Source organism: Pteronotus mesoamericanus, unplaced genomic scaffold, assembly GCF_021234165.1.
Source record: "Pteronotus mesoamericanus isolate MK-2021 breed Mesoamerican mustached bat unplaced genomic scaffold, CSHL_Meso_final contig_221, whole genome shotgun sequence".
NCBI lineage: Eukaryota > Metazoa > Chordata > Mammalia > Chiroptera > Mormoopidae > Pteronotus > Pteronotus mesoamericanus.
Genome location: NW_026555092.1, coordinates 5890825 through 5904967, shown reverse-complemented (window position 1 = coordinate 5904967; position 14143 = coordinate 5890825). Strand labels below are relative to the sequence as shown.

The following is a 14143-nucleotide window of genomic DNA, read 5'->3' as shown; positions in this document are numbered from 1 at the left end:
AACTAATTGGAAAATATCTATTTCCACGAGATGCATTTCCAATCATTTTACTCTTTGTTTAATAATTATTTATCAAAAGATATATGTTATGTTGCTTTGATCAATTGTGTACTAATATAATAATAATACTGGTGATACTTCAATCCAGAAGAAATTTTAAAGGCATAAAGTTTTAGAGTCAATTGAAATTTAATTATATTGAAATTTTTAAATTTTGAAAAAATTTAAATTGCAATTATATATGTATACAAATTTCTGTTGAAGTATGAATTAGGTAATCAATAACAGACTTTCAAGAATAAAATATATTATCCTAGGGTAACATTCTGTAAGAGGAAGCAAAATGTAACTATATATTTAAGTTAAAGTAAAGCTTGTTCCAGTGTTTTCCTGAGATGAATGAGAGTATCAAATCACAATGATACTTACATTCAGTTGATGATGGAACAGTTTTATTTAAAATATTAGTATTTACAATATTCTAGGAAGTATATCCTCTGTAACATATAGATTTTGTCAATTTAAAAATATGCCACATAGAGCCCTATGTAGCTGGTGTGTCTCAGTGGATTGAGCCCTGGCCTATGAACCAAAAGGCCCTAGTAGATTCCCAGTCAGGGCACATGCCTGGGTTTAGGGCCAGGTCCCCAGTTGGGGGCGTGATGTGTGAGAGGCAACCAATTGCTGTTTCTCTCACACAACAATGTTTCTCTCCTTCTCTTTCTCCCTCCTCTCCCCTCTCTCTAAACATTTTAAATAAATAAATAAAGTCTTTAAAAACAAAACAAAAAAATGCCACATAGGTTGCACAAAAACATGAACATACTTAATGTCACTGGACTATACATTTAAATAGTTAAAATAGTAACCTCTATGTTATGTGTATTTTATCACAATATTTTAATAAATATCTTTAAATTAAAAAAAATTAAAATATGCCAGATATACTGCATGTGGACCTGCAGATCCAGCGTCTGCCGTCCTTCTTCCTGACTCTCCCCTGATTGGCTGACTTGGATGTGTCTTCAGGTCTGGTCTTGGGTTTGGCCAGTGGAGAATCTTGGAGGAGCTGGAGGGAAGGAAAAAAGTGAAGTCAGCATCTCTATTCCCCTGATTCCCAACTCTAGTCAGTCTGGCTCTGTCACTGGACAGAAAGTTAGTGCTCCTCTGAAGGCAGGAGAATTGTGTGGTAACAGCTTGGCTGCTGCCCATCCCTGCTTTCTGCATGATCCCTTGTAATTTTCCTATACCTTGACCACACCTTCTAAATTAGCCCCTTTGTATATATAACCTTCTTAAATTGTCCTGAGTATGCCATTTGTCTCCTGCTGAAATCTTCACAAATACAGAGGGGGTTTGGGTTTAGATTAAAAAAAAAAAAATCTTAAACCGGGCGCAAGAGCAAACAGTCTGAAGATGGCTGATGCAGACTATAGCCTCATCCATGTATCCAATAAACATCGACGGCATCATGCGCAGTGCTTGGTTACAGAGGTGAATTACATGGTGTCCTTCTCCTCAAGTAATAACAATCTAATGGGACAAAAGACACACACACACAATTAAGCAAAGGGCAAAATAATAGCATGTGATATGTAATAAATACAGGGTCAATATGTGTGGGAGCACTAAGAAGAGAGCACCCACCTAATCTTTCCTGGGGAATTAGGGAGGGCTTTGCAGAGGACGTTTCATTTGATTTATGGCATTAAAGATAAGTAGAAGCTTTCCTGGAAAAGAAAAGGAGGAAATGTATTCAGGCAAAGGGGTAATGTGAATAGTCACTAGAACCAATGATTATCGGGGGATTGCTGAGTCATGGCTGGCCGCTCAACAGTGGTTCAAAAGTAACAAGAATAAAAGTAATAATAAATGATTAAATTAAAATTAAAAACCTGTACATGGCAAAAGTCATTATAAATAAAATTAAAATACTAAATGACTCCCTGGGAAAAGATCATTGTAATTTATATATAAATAACCTCTAGAAATCAGTTAGAACCAAGGACAAGCAAACAAGTTGAAACTTGAGCAAAAGACACAGCCAATTCTTGTAAGAGGAATTCTTAAGAGCAGGGAAATGCAAATTAAAATGATTAGATACCACTTCCAAAGAATAGAGCAGGGAAAGAGGAAAAATAGTAACTTTACAGTGGGGAAACCAAGAAACACCACATTAACCAAGTGTCAGAGGGTAATAGCATCACCAGTAATAAGTTGTGTGGGTAGCTGGTGCCCCCCGGCAGGATGTGATAAGGGCACTTCACTTCTGTGCTGTTCTTCCCCTGAATCCATAACTCCAGTCTAGTCATGAGGAAAACATCAAGTAAGTTCAAAGTGAGGGACAGTTTGCAAAATACCTGACTAATATTTCTAAAGATTATCAAGGTCATAGGAACAAGGAAAGACTGAGAAGCTGTCCCAGACCAGAAGTGACTAAGGAGACATGAGGACTAAGTGCAATGTAGTATCCTGAAGAAATGAAGTTAGTGAAATCTGAATAAACCCTGGAGTTTAATTGATAGTAATAAGCCAATATTGGCTTATTAGTTTCGACAGAGCTACCATAGTAATGTAAAATGTTAACATTAGGAGAAATTGAGAGAGGGGTATGTGGGAACTCCCTTGATTACTGTAACTTTTCTGTAGATCTAAAGAGATTCCAAAATTAAAAGTTTATTAAAAAATGATGAGATACTATTTTCTACCCATTAAATTAATAAAGAATTGACTCAAACAAGTACTACGGGGGATATGGGAAAAATGATTCCCTTATACTTGCAGGTGGAAGGGCAAAAGGTGTTTTAGGAAAACAGTTTAGTCTAGGAAAGCAGAGAATGCATAAACCCTACAATCCAGAAATTCCATCTTCAAGTATAGAGGGAAAGAAATTCTTGCACATGTGCACTGAGAGATATGTACAAGGGCACTGGATACAGCATTGTTTACAGAAAATTGAAACAATTCAAATGTCTATCAATAGGGAAAGAGATTTTATTTATTTTTTTAAATATTTAATTTACTTATTTTTAGAGAGAGGGGAAGGGAGAAATAGACAGAGAGAAACACTGATGTGCGAGGGGAACATCAGTTGGTTGCCTCTCACCCCTAACTAAGGATCTGGACCACAACCCAGGCACGTGCCCTGACCAGGAATCAAACTGGTGATCTTTTGGTTTGCAGGCTGGCGCTCAATCCACTGAGTTACACCAGCCAGGGAGGGAGAGATTTTAAAATTGAGATATATTAATATGATGGAATATTTACTATAGAGCAGTTAAAAGGAAAAAATGAGATCGGTACATATCAATATGACTAGATGTAAAAATATAATACTGGATGAAAAAGTAAAGATGAAGAAGGATATATATGATATGATGGCATTGATATAGATTTAAAAGACACTCAAGAATACTATATATATATATATATATATACACACACACACACACACACACTATATATATCCTAATTCATTCACCTAACAGATAATTCTTGAATGGTTTACTATGTGCCAAGTACTATTCTCAGTTCTGAGGATACAGCAGATATATGTTCAGGATACAGAACAATAAAAGCTAACAATTGTATAGGACATACTCTGAGCCAAGCATTCTGTCATAATAACAATAGCAAGCACATGAAGCATTTACTTGATAGCAGGTATAATTTTAAGCCCTTTATATGTATTAACGTATTTAATCTTCGTAGTGACCTTACAACATAGGTTCTGTTATGACCCCCATCTTATGGATGAAGACATTGAAGTGCAGTGAGGTTAAGTACCTTGCCTAGGGTCACATGCCTAAGGTCACCTTGCTTAGGGTCATTTTGCTAGGCAGTGGGAGAGATAGCATTTAAATCCAAACAGCCTGGCTCCAAGTCTGTCCTACCAAACTTTGTGCCCTCTGCCTTGAATACCTACTGTTGTGGAGCTTACATTCTAGTGAGAGCAAGACAGACCATGAAAATATGTTGCATATTAGGCAGTGAAAAGAGCTATGGAGAAAAATAAAAAAGGAAAAGAAAAAGGAAGTGTAGAGTAGGAGTATTCCATTGTATAGAAGGGCTTGGGCGTCAAGGAAGGCCTCACTGAGAGATAACATCTGAGTAAAAACCCTAAGGAAGTGAAGGAGGAAACCATACATATATCTTAGGGATAACGGAATTCCAGGCAGAGGGAACAGCAAGGTCAAAAGCTCTGAGGAGAGAGTCAACCCTGAGTGTCTGAAAAATAAATAGCGAGGAAGTCAGGTTGGCTAAAGCAGAGGGAATAATGGGAAAAGAGTCAGAGATGAGGCCAGAGCAACGAGGGGGCTGGATTGGGTGGGGCCTCATAAGTCATAATAAGGACTTTGGAGGGATCTGAGTTGGGGGTGATAGCTTTTGACTTAGCTTGAGAGAGGTGCCTCCGGCTGCTTTGTTGAGAGGAGACCGCTCAGAGGATATTGTAATGATCTGGGCAAGAAATGGTGGCGACTTGGAGTGGTAGCAGTGGGGGTGGTAAGAAGCGGCTGAATTCTGGATGTATTTTGAAGATTGAATTGACAGTATTTGCTTGAGGACTGACATGAAGAAAAGAAAGAAGTCATCCAAAGGCAAGGAAAATAGGTGGGACTATATCAAACTAAAAAGCTTCTGCACAATGAATGAAACCATCATCAAAATGAAAAGACAATCCACTGAATGGGAGAAGATATTTGCCAATTATACATCTGATAAGGGTCCCCTGTCCTCCCCCTATTTTCATAAAAGTGGGACACAATATATTAAATACATAAAGAATTCATTCAACTCAATAATTTAAAAAAACCCCAAGCAACCTGATTTTAAAATGGGCAGAGAATCTGAATAGACATTTTTCCAAAGAAGACATACAGATGGCCAACAGGCATATGAAAAGATGTCAACATCACTAATTATTAGGAAAACGTAACAAGTTTTGAGAGAATGTGGAGAAAAAGGAACACTTGTCCACTGTTGGTAGGACTGTAAATTAGTGCAGCTACTGTGGAAAACAGTACAGAGATTCCTCAACAAATCTAAGAATAGAACTACCACATGATCCACTTCTGGGCATTTATCTGAAGAATACAAAATGCTAATTTTAAAATATAGGTACCTCTATGTACGTTGCAGCACTATTTACAATGGTTAATATAGGGAAACAATCTAAGTGTCCACCAACAAATACATGGATAAAGAAGATGTGGTACCTATATGCAATGAATTACTACTCAGCCATAAAAAGAGCTTGCCATTTGTGACAACATGGATGTCACCTGAGGGTACAATGCTAAGTAAAACAAATCAGAAGGAGAAAGACAAATACCATATGATTTCACTCATATGTGGCATCTAAAACAACTACAAGCAAACGAACAAAAACAAATGGATAGAGGGAACAGGTGGAGGTTACCAGAGGAGAAGGCAGTTGCGGTTGAGTGAAAGGAATAAAGAGGGTTATTGTATGATAATGGATGGTAACTAGACTTTTCAGGGTGATCACTTTGCAGTGTACACAGATGTCAAATTATAGTGTCATACACACGAAACATATAAAAAGAAGGAAGGGAGGGAGGGAGGAAGAAAGTCAAAGATAACTCAGATTTTTGATCTTCGTAAGTGGAAGACAAAGTGACTGCTTCCTGGACTGGGAAGACAGTGGGAGAAGCAGGCTCGCGGAGGGCGTGGGAAGGCCTGGAGTTCTGTTTTGGACACGCCGAGCCTGAGATTTCTTGGACAACCAGGTAGACGTGCCGAGTGATCAGGTGGATGTGGTAGTCTGAAGTTTAGAGCAGAAAAGATAAAAATCTATGCGTTGTCTGCATATAGATTTTATTTGAAACCACAAGAAAAGATGAGATCATTAGAGAAATGACTATATAGATACAGAACATGAAAAGGTGAGAACTGAACCCTGGGGCCCTAACATTGAGAGGTTGTCACTGAGGTGTAGGAAGAGGAGAAGGGGCAGGATTCAGCAACAGGAGACTGAGCAGGAACAGCCAGTGAAGTGGGAGGGAAAAAACAAAACAAAACAGGAGTGGGGTCTGATTAGCTGAGGAAAGTGATCAAATGTGTTGAAGTTGCTGGTAGGTAGAGAAAGATAAGGACTGAGATATGACCATTTGATTGAGCAACATGAAGGTGTAGGGTGGCAGAATATGCCACCCCAAAACATGCCACTTTGGCAGAGCTGAAGCCAGTTAAGAAGAAGCAGATCTGAGAAAACTCTCTGTCCTTCCCCTATTTGCATAAAAGCAGGACACAAATTTACAGGTATCCCTTCTCTCCTCTCTACCAGGAAAAACAAGTTAATCAGAAGAAGCAACTTTAGACCCTTCTTAACCTGGAGACAGCACCAGAGGAATCTATAGAACAAACTTTACTAACTAGCCTTTATCTACAGAGGTTCTCATATATATGCCTTCCCACAATTTGCCACCCCTAGATACAGGTCCTTTTCCTTTGTTTTGTCACTTCTCTAAAAATTTATTGTTCCTTTGCTAAGATTCTATATAAGCCCAAGTTCTAACTAAACCTTTGAGTCACTCATCTCTAGGGTTGTGATGTACATGTTTATGAACTTGTTTTCCCTTTACTAAAAATTTTTTTTATTTATTTTTAAAGAGAGGAAGGGAGACAGAAAGAGAGGGAGAGAAACATCAATGTGTGAGAGATACATCAGTAAGATGCTTCTCACACGCCCCTAACTGGGTACCTGGACTGCAACCTAAGCAATATGCCCTGACCAGGAATCAAACCAGCAACCTTTTGGCTTGCAAGCTGCAATTCAATCCACTGAGCTGCACCAGCCAGGCCTTGTTTTTCTCTTGTTGAACTGTCTTTGACCAGTCTAATTTATAGGACCCAGATGGAGAATCTAAAAATGGGTGGAGGAAGAGACTTTTCCTCCCCTACAAAGGTCATTAGTGACATTGATAAGAGCAAATTAGGTACGGTATATGGGAGTGAAATCCTAATTGAACCAGATTGGGGAGACTGGAAGGAGAGAAATGATGCACACATTGTAGACAATTCTCTCAAGTTTTTGGCAGTAACTGGAATGGAGTTTGAGGTGAAGACATTGGTGTTAAGGTGTCAAAATAACACATTATACTTATGACAGTGGTTTCCTGTCATTGATAGAGGTTAGCATATGGTACATTCATGATAGTTAATCAGGTAAATATATGCAGTACTTGCTGGCTGGTGCTCTAGGTGCATTGGCTAACATCCTCATAGTAGCCCCATAAGATCGGCATGCTCCTCATGTTATAGAGGGAGAAACTGCGGAAGAGTGGGTTTGATTGATTTATCTAAGGTCTTACAACTAGTGAGTGGTGGTGCTGGGATTTTTTAAAAAGATTTTATTTATTTATTTTTAGAGAGAGGGAAGGGAGGAATGAAGAGAGAGAGAGAGAGAGAAACATCGATGCACGAGAGATACATTGATTGTTTGCCTTTTGCATGCCTCCAACCGGGGGGCCTGGCCTATAACTCAGGCACATGCTCTTACTGGGAATCAAACCAGTGACCTTTCAGCTTGCAGGCCAGCACTCAATCTACTGAGCTACATCAGCCAGGGCATTAACCTAGATAAAATGGCTCTCCACATCAGGCAGCACCTGTACTTAACTTTTATGCTATACTGCCTGGTCTGGGCTGAGCCTTGGTCATGGGCTGTCCCAGACAGTTTCTCCCAACAGCTCTTTCCTGGTTCTGTCATGTTATGTTCTCCAGGCCATGGAGGATCTCAGGGCTGGCTCTTGTGGGATCTTCCACCCTGCAGGGAGTCACTGAGGACGAAATGGGGGCGAGTCAGAGAGCAGAGAGGATGGGAGCACAAGAGTGAACATTGTCATCAAGACTGGAAAGGACTAGAGGTCTCAGGCTTCTGGCCCCATGTCATCTGTGGAAAGTCCCTCTACTAGCCCCACCCTTTCCCTTTCTCTTTTTTCAACACTAAACTTGCAGTGTTTTGAAAGAGTTCTGATTCATACATTAGAAAGCTGACTTAAGTTCTGGATCTGCTACCTAAGAGCTGTGTGGCCTTGGCCAAATGGCTTCATGTCTGAGTCCTTATTTTTTCTTTTATAAAATGCAAATGAGCGCTTACTATGCACCAGGACTTGGATCACTGATAAACCTGGGGCACTTGGTTGTGAACTATAAAGGACTGAACCATTGTGAGGCATTTTTGTCATTATTCTGATCCTTGCCCTAAATGCTCTTCCTCTCATTGGTTATTTCCAGTATAACTGATGTTCTCCTTTTACCTGCTCCCAGCTGATACAAGGCCTTTGGCCTTCTCTGAAGGCTCTCCTAGGCTCTTCTGCCATCTCTTAAGTGACTGGGCCTGTGCCAGGGGAATGTAAGGTAGAGAGAGTTTAGTTTAATGTTCGCACTTTCCGTCACTATCACATCACTCTATTATTTTAATATACCGTTCCATGAAAAAGATAACATATCTTTAAAAAAGTACACAAATGATGAATGTTTGATAAGTTATCATGGAACTACACCTGTGTAACTTTTGTTACCACCACCCTGTAAAGAAATAGAACATTATCAGCACCCTAGAAGCCCTCGTTGCACCTACTTCAGGCCTTTTCCCAGTCACTTCCACTTCCCTCTTCCCCATGTCTTATCTCTGTATATCCAGATCCCAGTACAAACCCTTGTCAAGAGGCCCAGTAAACATTTGCTAAACTAAACTGAAATCTTTTGAAATAATTTTGCTAGCCACCTTGACTGTCTTGGCCTTGATTTACTCTTCTGCAAAATGGGGATGGCGTTTCAGTAATTTCAATAGTTCTCAACCCTAACTGTACATTAGAATCATCTGAGGGAGGTTTTGAAAAAATACCCATCAAGTTTGGGCACTTCCCTGGAGCAACTGAATCTGAATCTCTGAAGTTGGATTCCAGGCAATGGTAGTTTTTAAAAACTTTCCAATGATTCCAATGTACAGCCATGGTCTCTTGAATCCTACCAATTCCAACCAACACTATACATTCAAATCTCAGTTCCACTACTACTGTGGGTTGAACTGTGTCTTCCAAAAGATGCTGAAGTTCAAACCCCCAATACCTGTGAATGTGGCCTTATTTGGAAGTAGTGTTACTGAAGATGATCAAGTTAAGATGAGTTCATTAGGATGGGCCCCTAATCCAGTCTGACTAGTGACCTTATAAAAAGGGGAAATTTGGACCCAGAGACAGAGACACAGGAAGATTCCCGCGCGAAGACAGGGGTTGTGCTGCCACAGTCAGGGAACACCAAAGACTGTCAGCAAACCACCAGCTCTGTCAGCACGTTGATTTCAGACCTCTAGCCTCCAAAATATGAAACAACAAACTTCTCTGTGTTGTTTTTTTTCAAGCCACCCAGTTTGTGGTATTTGGTTAAAGTAACCCTGGCAAACTAATACAGCTATTTACATCCTAGTTAAGGAACTCACATCACCCATTACTGAAACAGTAAAAGTAGTTCTATGTGCCAGGCTTCATTTTCAACACTTTACGCAGATTACCTCATTTAGTCATCCCAATATCCTTCTGATAGGTACTACTACCACTTCCACTTTACAGACAAAAAAGTGTGGAACAGGGAGGGTAAGTAGCTTGCTCAAGGTCACAAGGTAACTAAATTCACAAGAACATAATATATCCTTCACAAGACTATTGGGAAGCCTTATGAGACTGAGGTGTGGATGTGAAAGCGCTTTGTCATTAGTAAATCATTTTACTCCAGTTTGACAGAATCTCTGCAGTTTCGGGACGTTTTTTGTGCCATCACTCTCTTCTTACAGAATACTTCCTTCCGTCGGCGGCAAGGGGTCGCTGCGCCGTGCGGGTGCTGACAGGTCTCTCTAGCCTGCTGACGCTGTATGCTCGTTGGTGCCTATAAATACCAGCGATCGGCTTAGCTAGGCTTCAGTCCACCGCCGCTGGGGCTGGACCCGGCGCAGAATCTAGAGCTGGAATCAGATACGGTGAAGCTGAAGCTGGGCCGGGGCGGAGCGCAGATCTGCGCCGGAGCCGCAACGTGGGGCGTGTTGCTGCTGGCCCACCGCGAGCCGCCCCCAGCCCGCGCCGAGGCGCTCTCCCGCCGGGCCGCCTGCCTCCGCCTTCCTCCCCCTTCCTTTTCCCTGGAATCTCACCCCGGCGCGCTTGCACCCCGACGCTTCTCTGGGTGGGGAAGCTCCCGGCTGCTTTCTGGCTTCACTCCTTCCTCGCAGTCTGGGCTCCCAGCCCCCTCTCTTATTTTCCTGGACTGGGTCCCACCCCCTTCTGTTCCCTCCCTTAATCTCAGGCTCCCTGCTTCCCTTAGTCGAGTCCCCGCTCCTCAGTCACTTTCCTCAGCCAAGGGTCCCAGCCTTCCCTATTCCTTTTCCTTTCCAGGGGTGCAATCTATCCTGTCCTTTCCTCTGTCCTAGGGTGCAGTCTATACCCTACTCCTTTTCCCTGACCTGGAGTTCCAGACCTTTTGGTCTCCTCCTGTGATCCTTCCTGGGCCCTTGTCCCTCTTCCCCAGTTTGGAGTTCTGGATCGAGAACCCAGCCTTCCTCCACCCACAGAGGACTGCTTCCACAAAAAAACCTCTCTAAAATACGAACTTTTCCTAGAGACTACCCCAGTCTTTTTTTCCACCTGCTGATCCCTTGCTACCTATGTCCCAGGTCTGACTCTCACTTTGCTAAGTGTCAAGGCCTACTGGGCTGAGGGAGGGGCAGGATGCTTCTGTGGTCTGGCACCTGTGGCCTCTCTCCGCCCCGAATCTTCCCTTCATTGCTTGTGGCAGTAGCCTTGGTGGGGCTACTACCTGTTCTCAGGAGCCATGGCCTCCAGCCCAGCCCTACTGCCAGCACCATTCGAGGATCAGAGCCACCACGGGAACGCTCAATTGGGGATGTCACCACTGCCCCACCAGAGCTCACCCCTGAGAGCCACCCTGTTAACCATTCCATCGCTGGACATGGCACGAAGACTCGAAAGCCCTTTCCAGTACTGGGCATCGACTACGGACATGTGCACAGACCCTTCGAGATCTCCCTCTGGATCCTGCTGGCCTGCCTCATGAAGATAGGTAAGTCCAGTTTACTCAGATGTGTTCGTTGCCACCAGCCTGGTGAGCTTCATGCCCCATCCTTATCCTCACCGCTTGAGACAGGAATAACGGTCTGGACTCCTCCTGTAATGTAGGTAGCTTCCATCCTGCCATCTTGGTTCTTCTCAAACTTGAGCTTCGTGGGCTCTGTGCTCTGGGGCCTCCCAAGATTAGACCCAACATCGTGCATGGGAAAGAGAAGAATTAGAGCATGGGGTGCTTCTGATACTAGTTGGTTTCGGCAAGGCTACCAGACCTGGCAGGTCTCCTCTGGCTGGGCCAGACCCCGAGGGGAGCCAGGTGTCCAGCTGTGTGTAAGGCAGAAAGGAGTGTCTCCCAGCAAGTGGCACAGTCTGCTCTGTCAAGAGCAACCAGTGCAATTACATGCTTCATGGGAGGGTGTTCCAGGATGGAGTATCTTTCTACTTGGCCTGTCTAAGGAGTTTGATTATAACAGGGAATCAGTGTACCCGAGACCTAGAAGTGTGAGAGGTCCAATATTTTCACTTTCTTTTACCTCCGGAATATTGTCTGTCACCTTTACCTGTCCAGGCTGGTAAGGAGCCCCTGAGTCAGTTTCCAGCCCAGAAATGCCATTCTTTAAACAGTTTATGGTACAGGAGGCCCTGGAATTTCTGAAGTCTGTTTTGGGGGTGGAGGGGGAATGGAGGCGGTTGCAGCTTGGTCTGACTCTGGCTCACCTCCACGTTTGGCACCCGGCTGCGTCTCAAGGTGGTGTCTGGGCTGACCAATCATACTGGCCTGCTGCTCAGCCAAGTGGGAGAGGGACAGGTGGAGGGGCTCAGGATGTTCTGGTCTGAAGAGACTTTGAAACGTTCGTTTTGGGAGGAGGAAACATGAAAGTTGTTCCCTTCCAGAGGGTTGCTCTTCCTGTTAGGCCTGAGCATTCTGTTCTGCTAGGTGATTGATGGAGCTCACTAGAGCCTGCATAGCCCAGAAGTCCGTGGAAGGAGGTGGGTAGCGGCTTTAAAAGCTGCCTTAGCTTTTTTAGCCCCAGCTAGCTGTAGAAGGCATGAGGGCCTGGGACTCCGGTGGCTTGGGTTTGGGGAGTTTGTGACTCTTGGCAGGAAGCCTTGCAGTTTCCCCAAGGACATGCGGGAGCTGAGTGGCAATGCCAGGTTGGTGTGAGGCAGGCTCTGGGACATGCTGCAGCAGGACACTCTGTTTTGATACATCAAGGAGCTTGGCTTCCTGGTGCAGGGTTTTGACAGTAGTAGGGCCTAGCCTATACATAGACCTGGGCCACTGGCACCTATACTCTGATGGCAGCCAGTTTCCTGGAAAAAGTCAAGGACTGGGCCTGGGGAGCCATGTGTACTCATTCTGACAAATAACATGACCTTGAACAAGTTGGGTCCTTTTTCTGCAGGTCTTGCCCACCTGTGAAACTGGCAAGAATTCGAATTTGAACATATCAATTGAGTCGTAAAACCTGTTCTAATTTGTTGTAAGAAACTGAAGTAACCATGATGTGTCATTTGCTGTGTGAGACCAGGAAGAGACCTCACAAGCACTGTCTATGAATTGCCCTCCTCGCCAACCACCTCACCTCCCGGCCACACCTGGCATTGTGTTAGAGCCTTGGGGGATGGTACGCACACTGTAGGTGTCAGTGACTTCTGGTGGGATGACAGCATTACCACAAAAATCCACCTTTGGGCAGGCAGGAGTTTGTCCCTGCAGGCCTGATATCTCTAGTTCTAATGGAGTCAGGCTTGGCCTGCTTTGTCGCCACCAGAACCTGTGCCAGGGACCCTGGGCAGCAGGAGAGCAGAGATGGTACCATGGCAAGGGTATTAGTCTGGAAGACAGAAAATTTGGCATCTCATCCCACCTCGCTCTGCGAACTCGGACCAGTCACCCATCTCCACCTCTCAGTTGATCTTTGTGACCCCTTCTGTTTCTGCCATTTCACTGACTTGCGTAACCCTGGCAAGTCACTTAGCCTTGAGGCCTCAGTTTTCTCATTGTAAAATGAGGAAGTTGGATATGATCTTGAAGGCCTTCACAGTTCCAAAAGTCTGTGTTTCTGGCTTTGATGGGCATTCTTCTGCATCTAAAAACAGAGAAGTTCTAGTATCTGGCTGTCCTGGGGAACAAAATAGAAAGGTGACCAAAAGATCTCAAGGGTCCCTGTTCAGGTGGCAAAAGTGAAAGCCCATTTCTTTCCTTCACCTTGGCAGTGTAGAATTAGATAAGGGTTCCACTACTTTTCCTCTTTGCCCTTTCTGTGCCTCATTTCTTCATGTATAAAAATGGGGAAATAATATACCTAGCCATAGCACTGCTGATGTGCCAGTGACATAAATTAATGTACATAAAGTTCTCTTTGTTCCCACAGGAGGCACTCAGTGAGTGGCAACTGCCCCGTTGGTATTTTAACCACCCAAGGCAATGCGTCCCCCTTCACTCTTCCTCTAAGGCTGGAGGATTACATCTCTCTCAATCCTAGGCTGCTCCAGGGTGTCTTTCCTTAAGGTTTCAGGGCTTGGGGTGTGTCCCAGTGACTTTGATTTTCCTCTCACTTAAGCTGCCTCCAGAGCTGGTCTCGGTTGAAGGGAGATGGCCCCAGCTTACTTAGGTGATAGGGTTGGGGGCTGAGGCCATGCCCCCTCTGCACTCTCAGATGCCCTAGAACCTTGGAGTTCATTTTGGGGTCTTGCCTATTCCCTCAATGCCCCAGTGTGGGTAGGAGCTCTGCTGCAGCCCTCATTCTGTCATCTGTGGCAGCTGCTTCCCTTTCAAGGAACCCCTCCTTTAAGAATAGAAAGTGCTGTGTGCAGTCCTCCTTCCCATCCTAATCTTTGAGCAGAGCCTTAGGTAGACACTGTCAAAGATGGGTGTGGGAAGGGTGGGGTTGGAGCTGAAGTTTTAGAGTAGATGCTTCTTGCTTCACCTCTAACTGATTCAGTGGGTGAGTAGGCAAGCCAATTTGCTTTCTCTGGGTCCTTTCTCCCTGTTTGACAGTCAGGCATTCTTGCCTTTTCCCTGGTGTGGAGGGGCTAGT

The 14143-nt window shown here is 43.8% G+C and overlaps 1 protein-coding gene across 1 annotated transcript in view; it reads left to right on the top strand.

The window, feature by feature from the left end:
• The first annotated feature begins 9949 nt into the window (after positions 1 to 9949).
• SLC9A1 (solute carrier family 9 member A1) overlaps positions 9950 to 14143 on the top strand; it is a 48042-nt gene continuing 43848 nt past the window's right edge. The window contains exon 1 of the mRNA XM_054571808.1: positions 9950 to 11094. Coding sequence (XP_054427783.1) covers positions 10743 to 11094 — 352 coding nt within the window. The 5' untranslated portion in view covers positions 9950 to 10742. The remainder of the gene's footprint in view (positions 11095 to 14143) is intronic.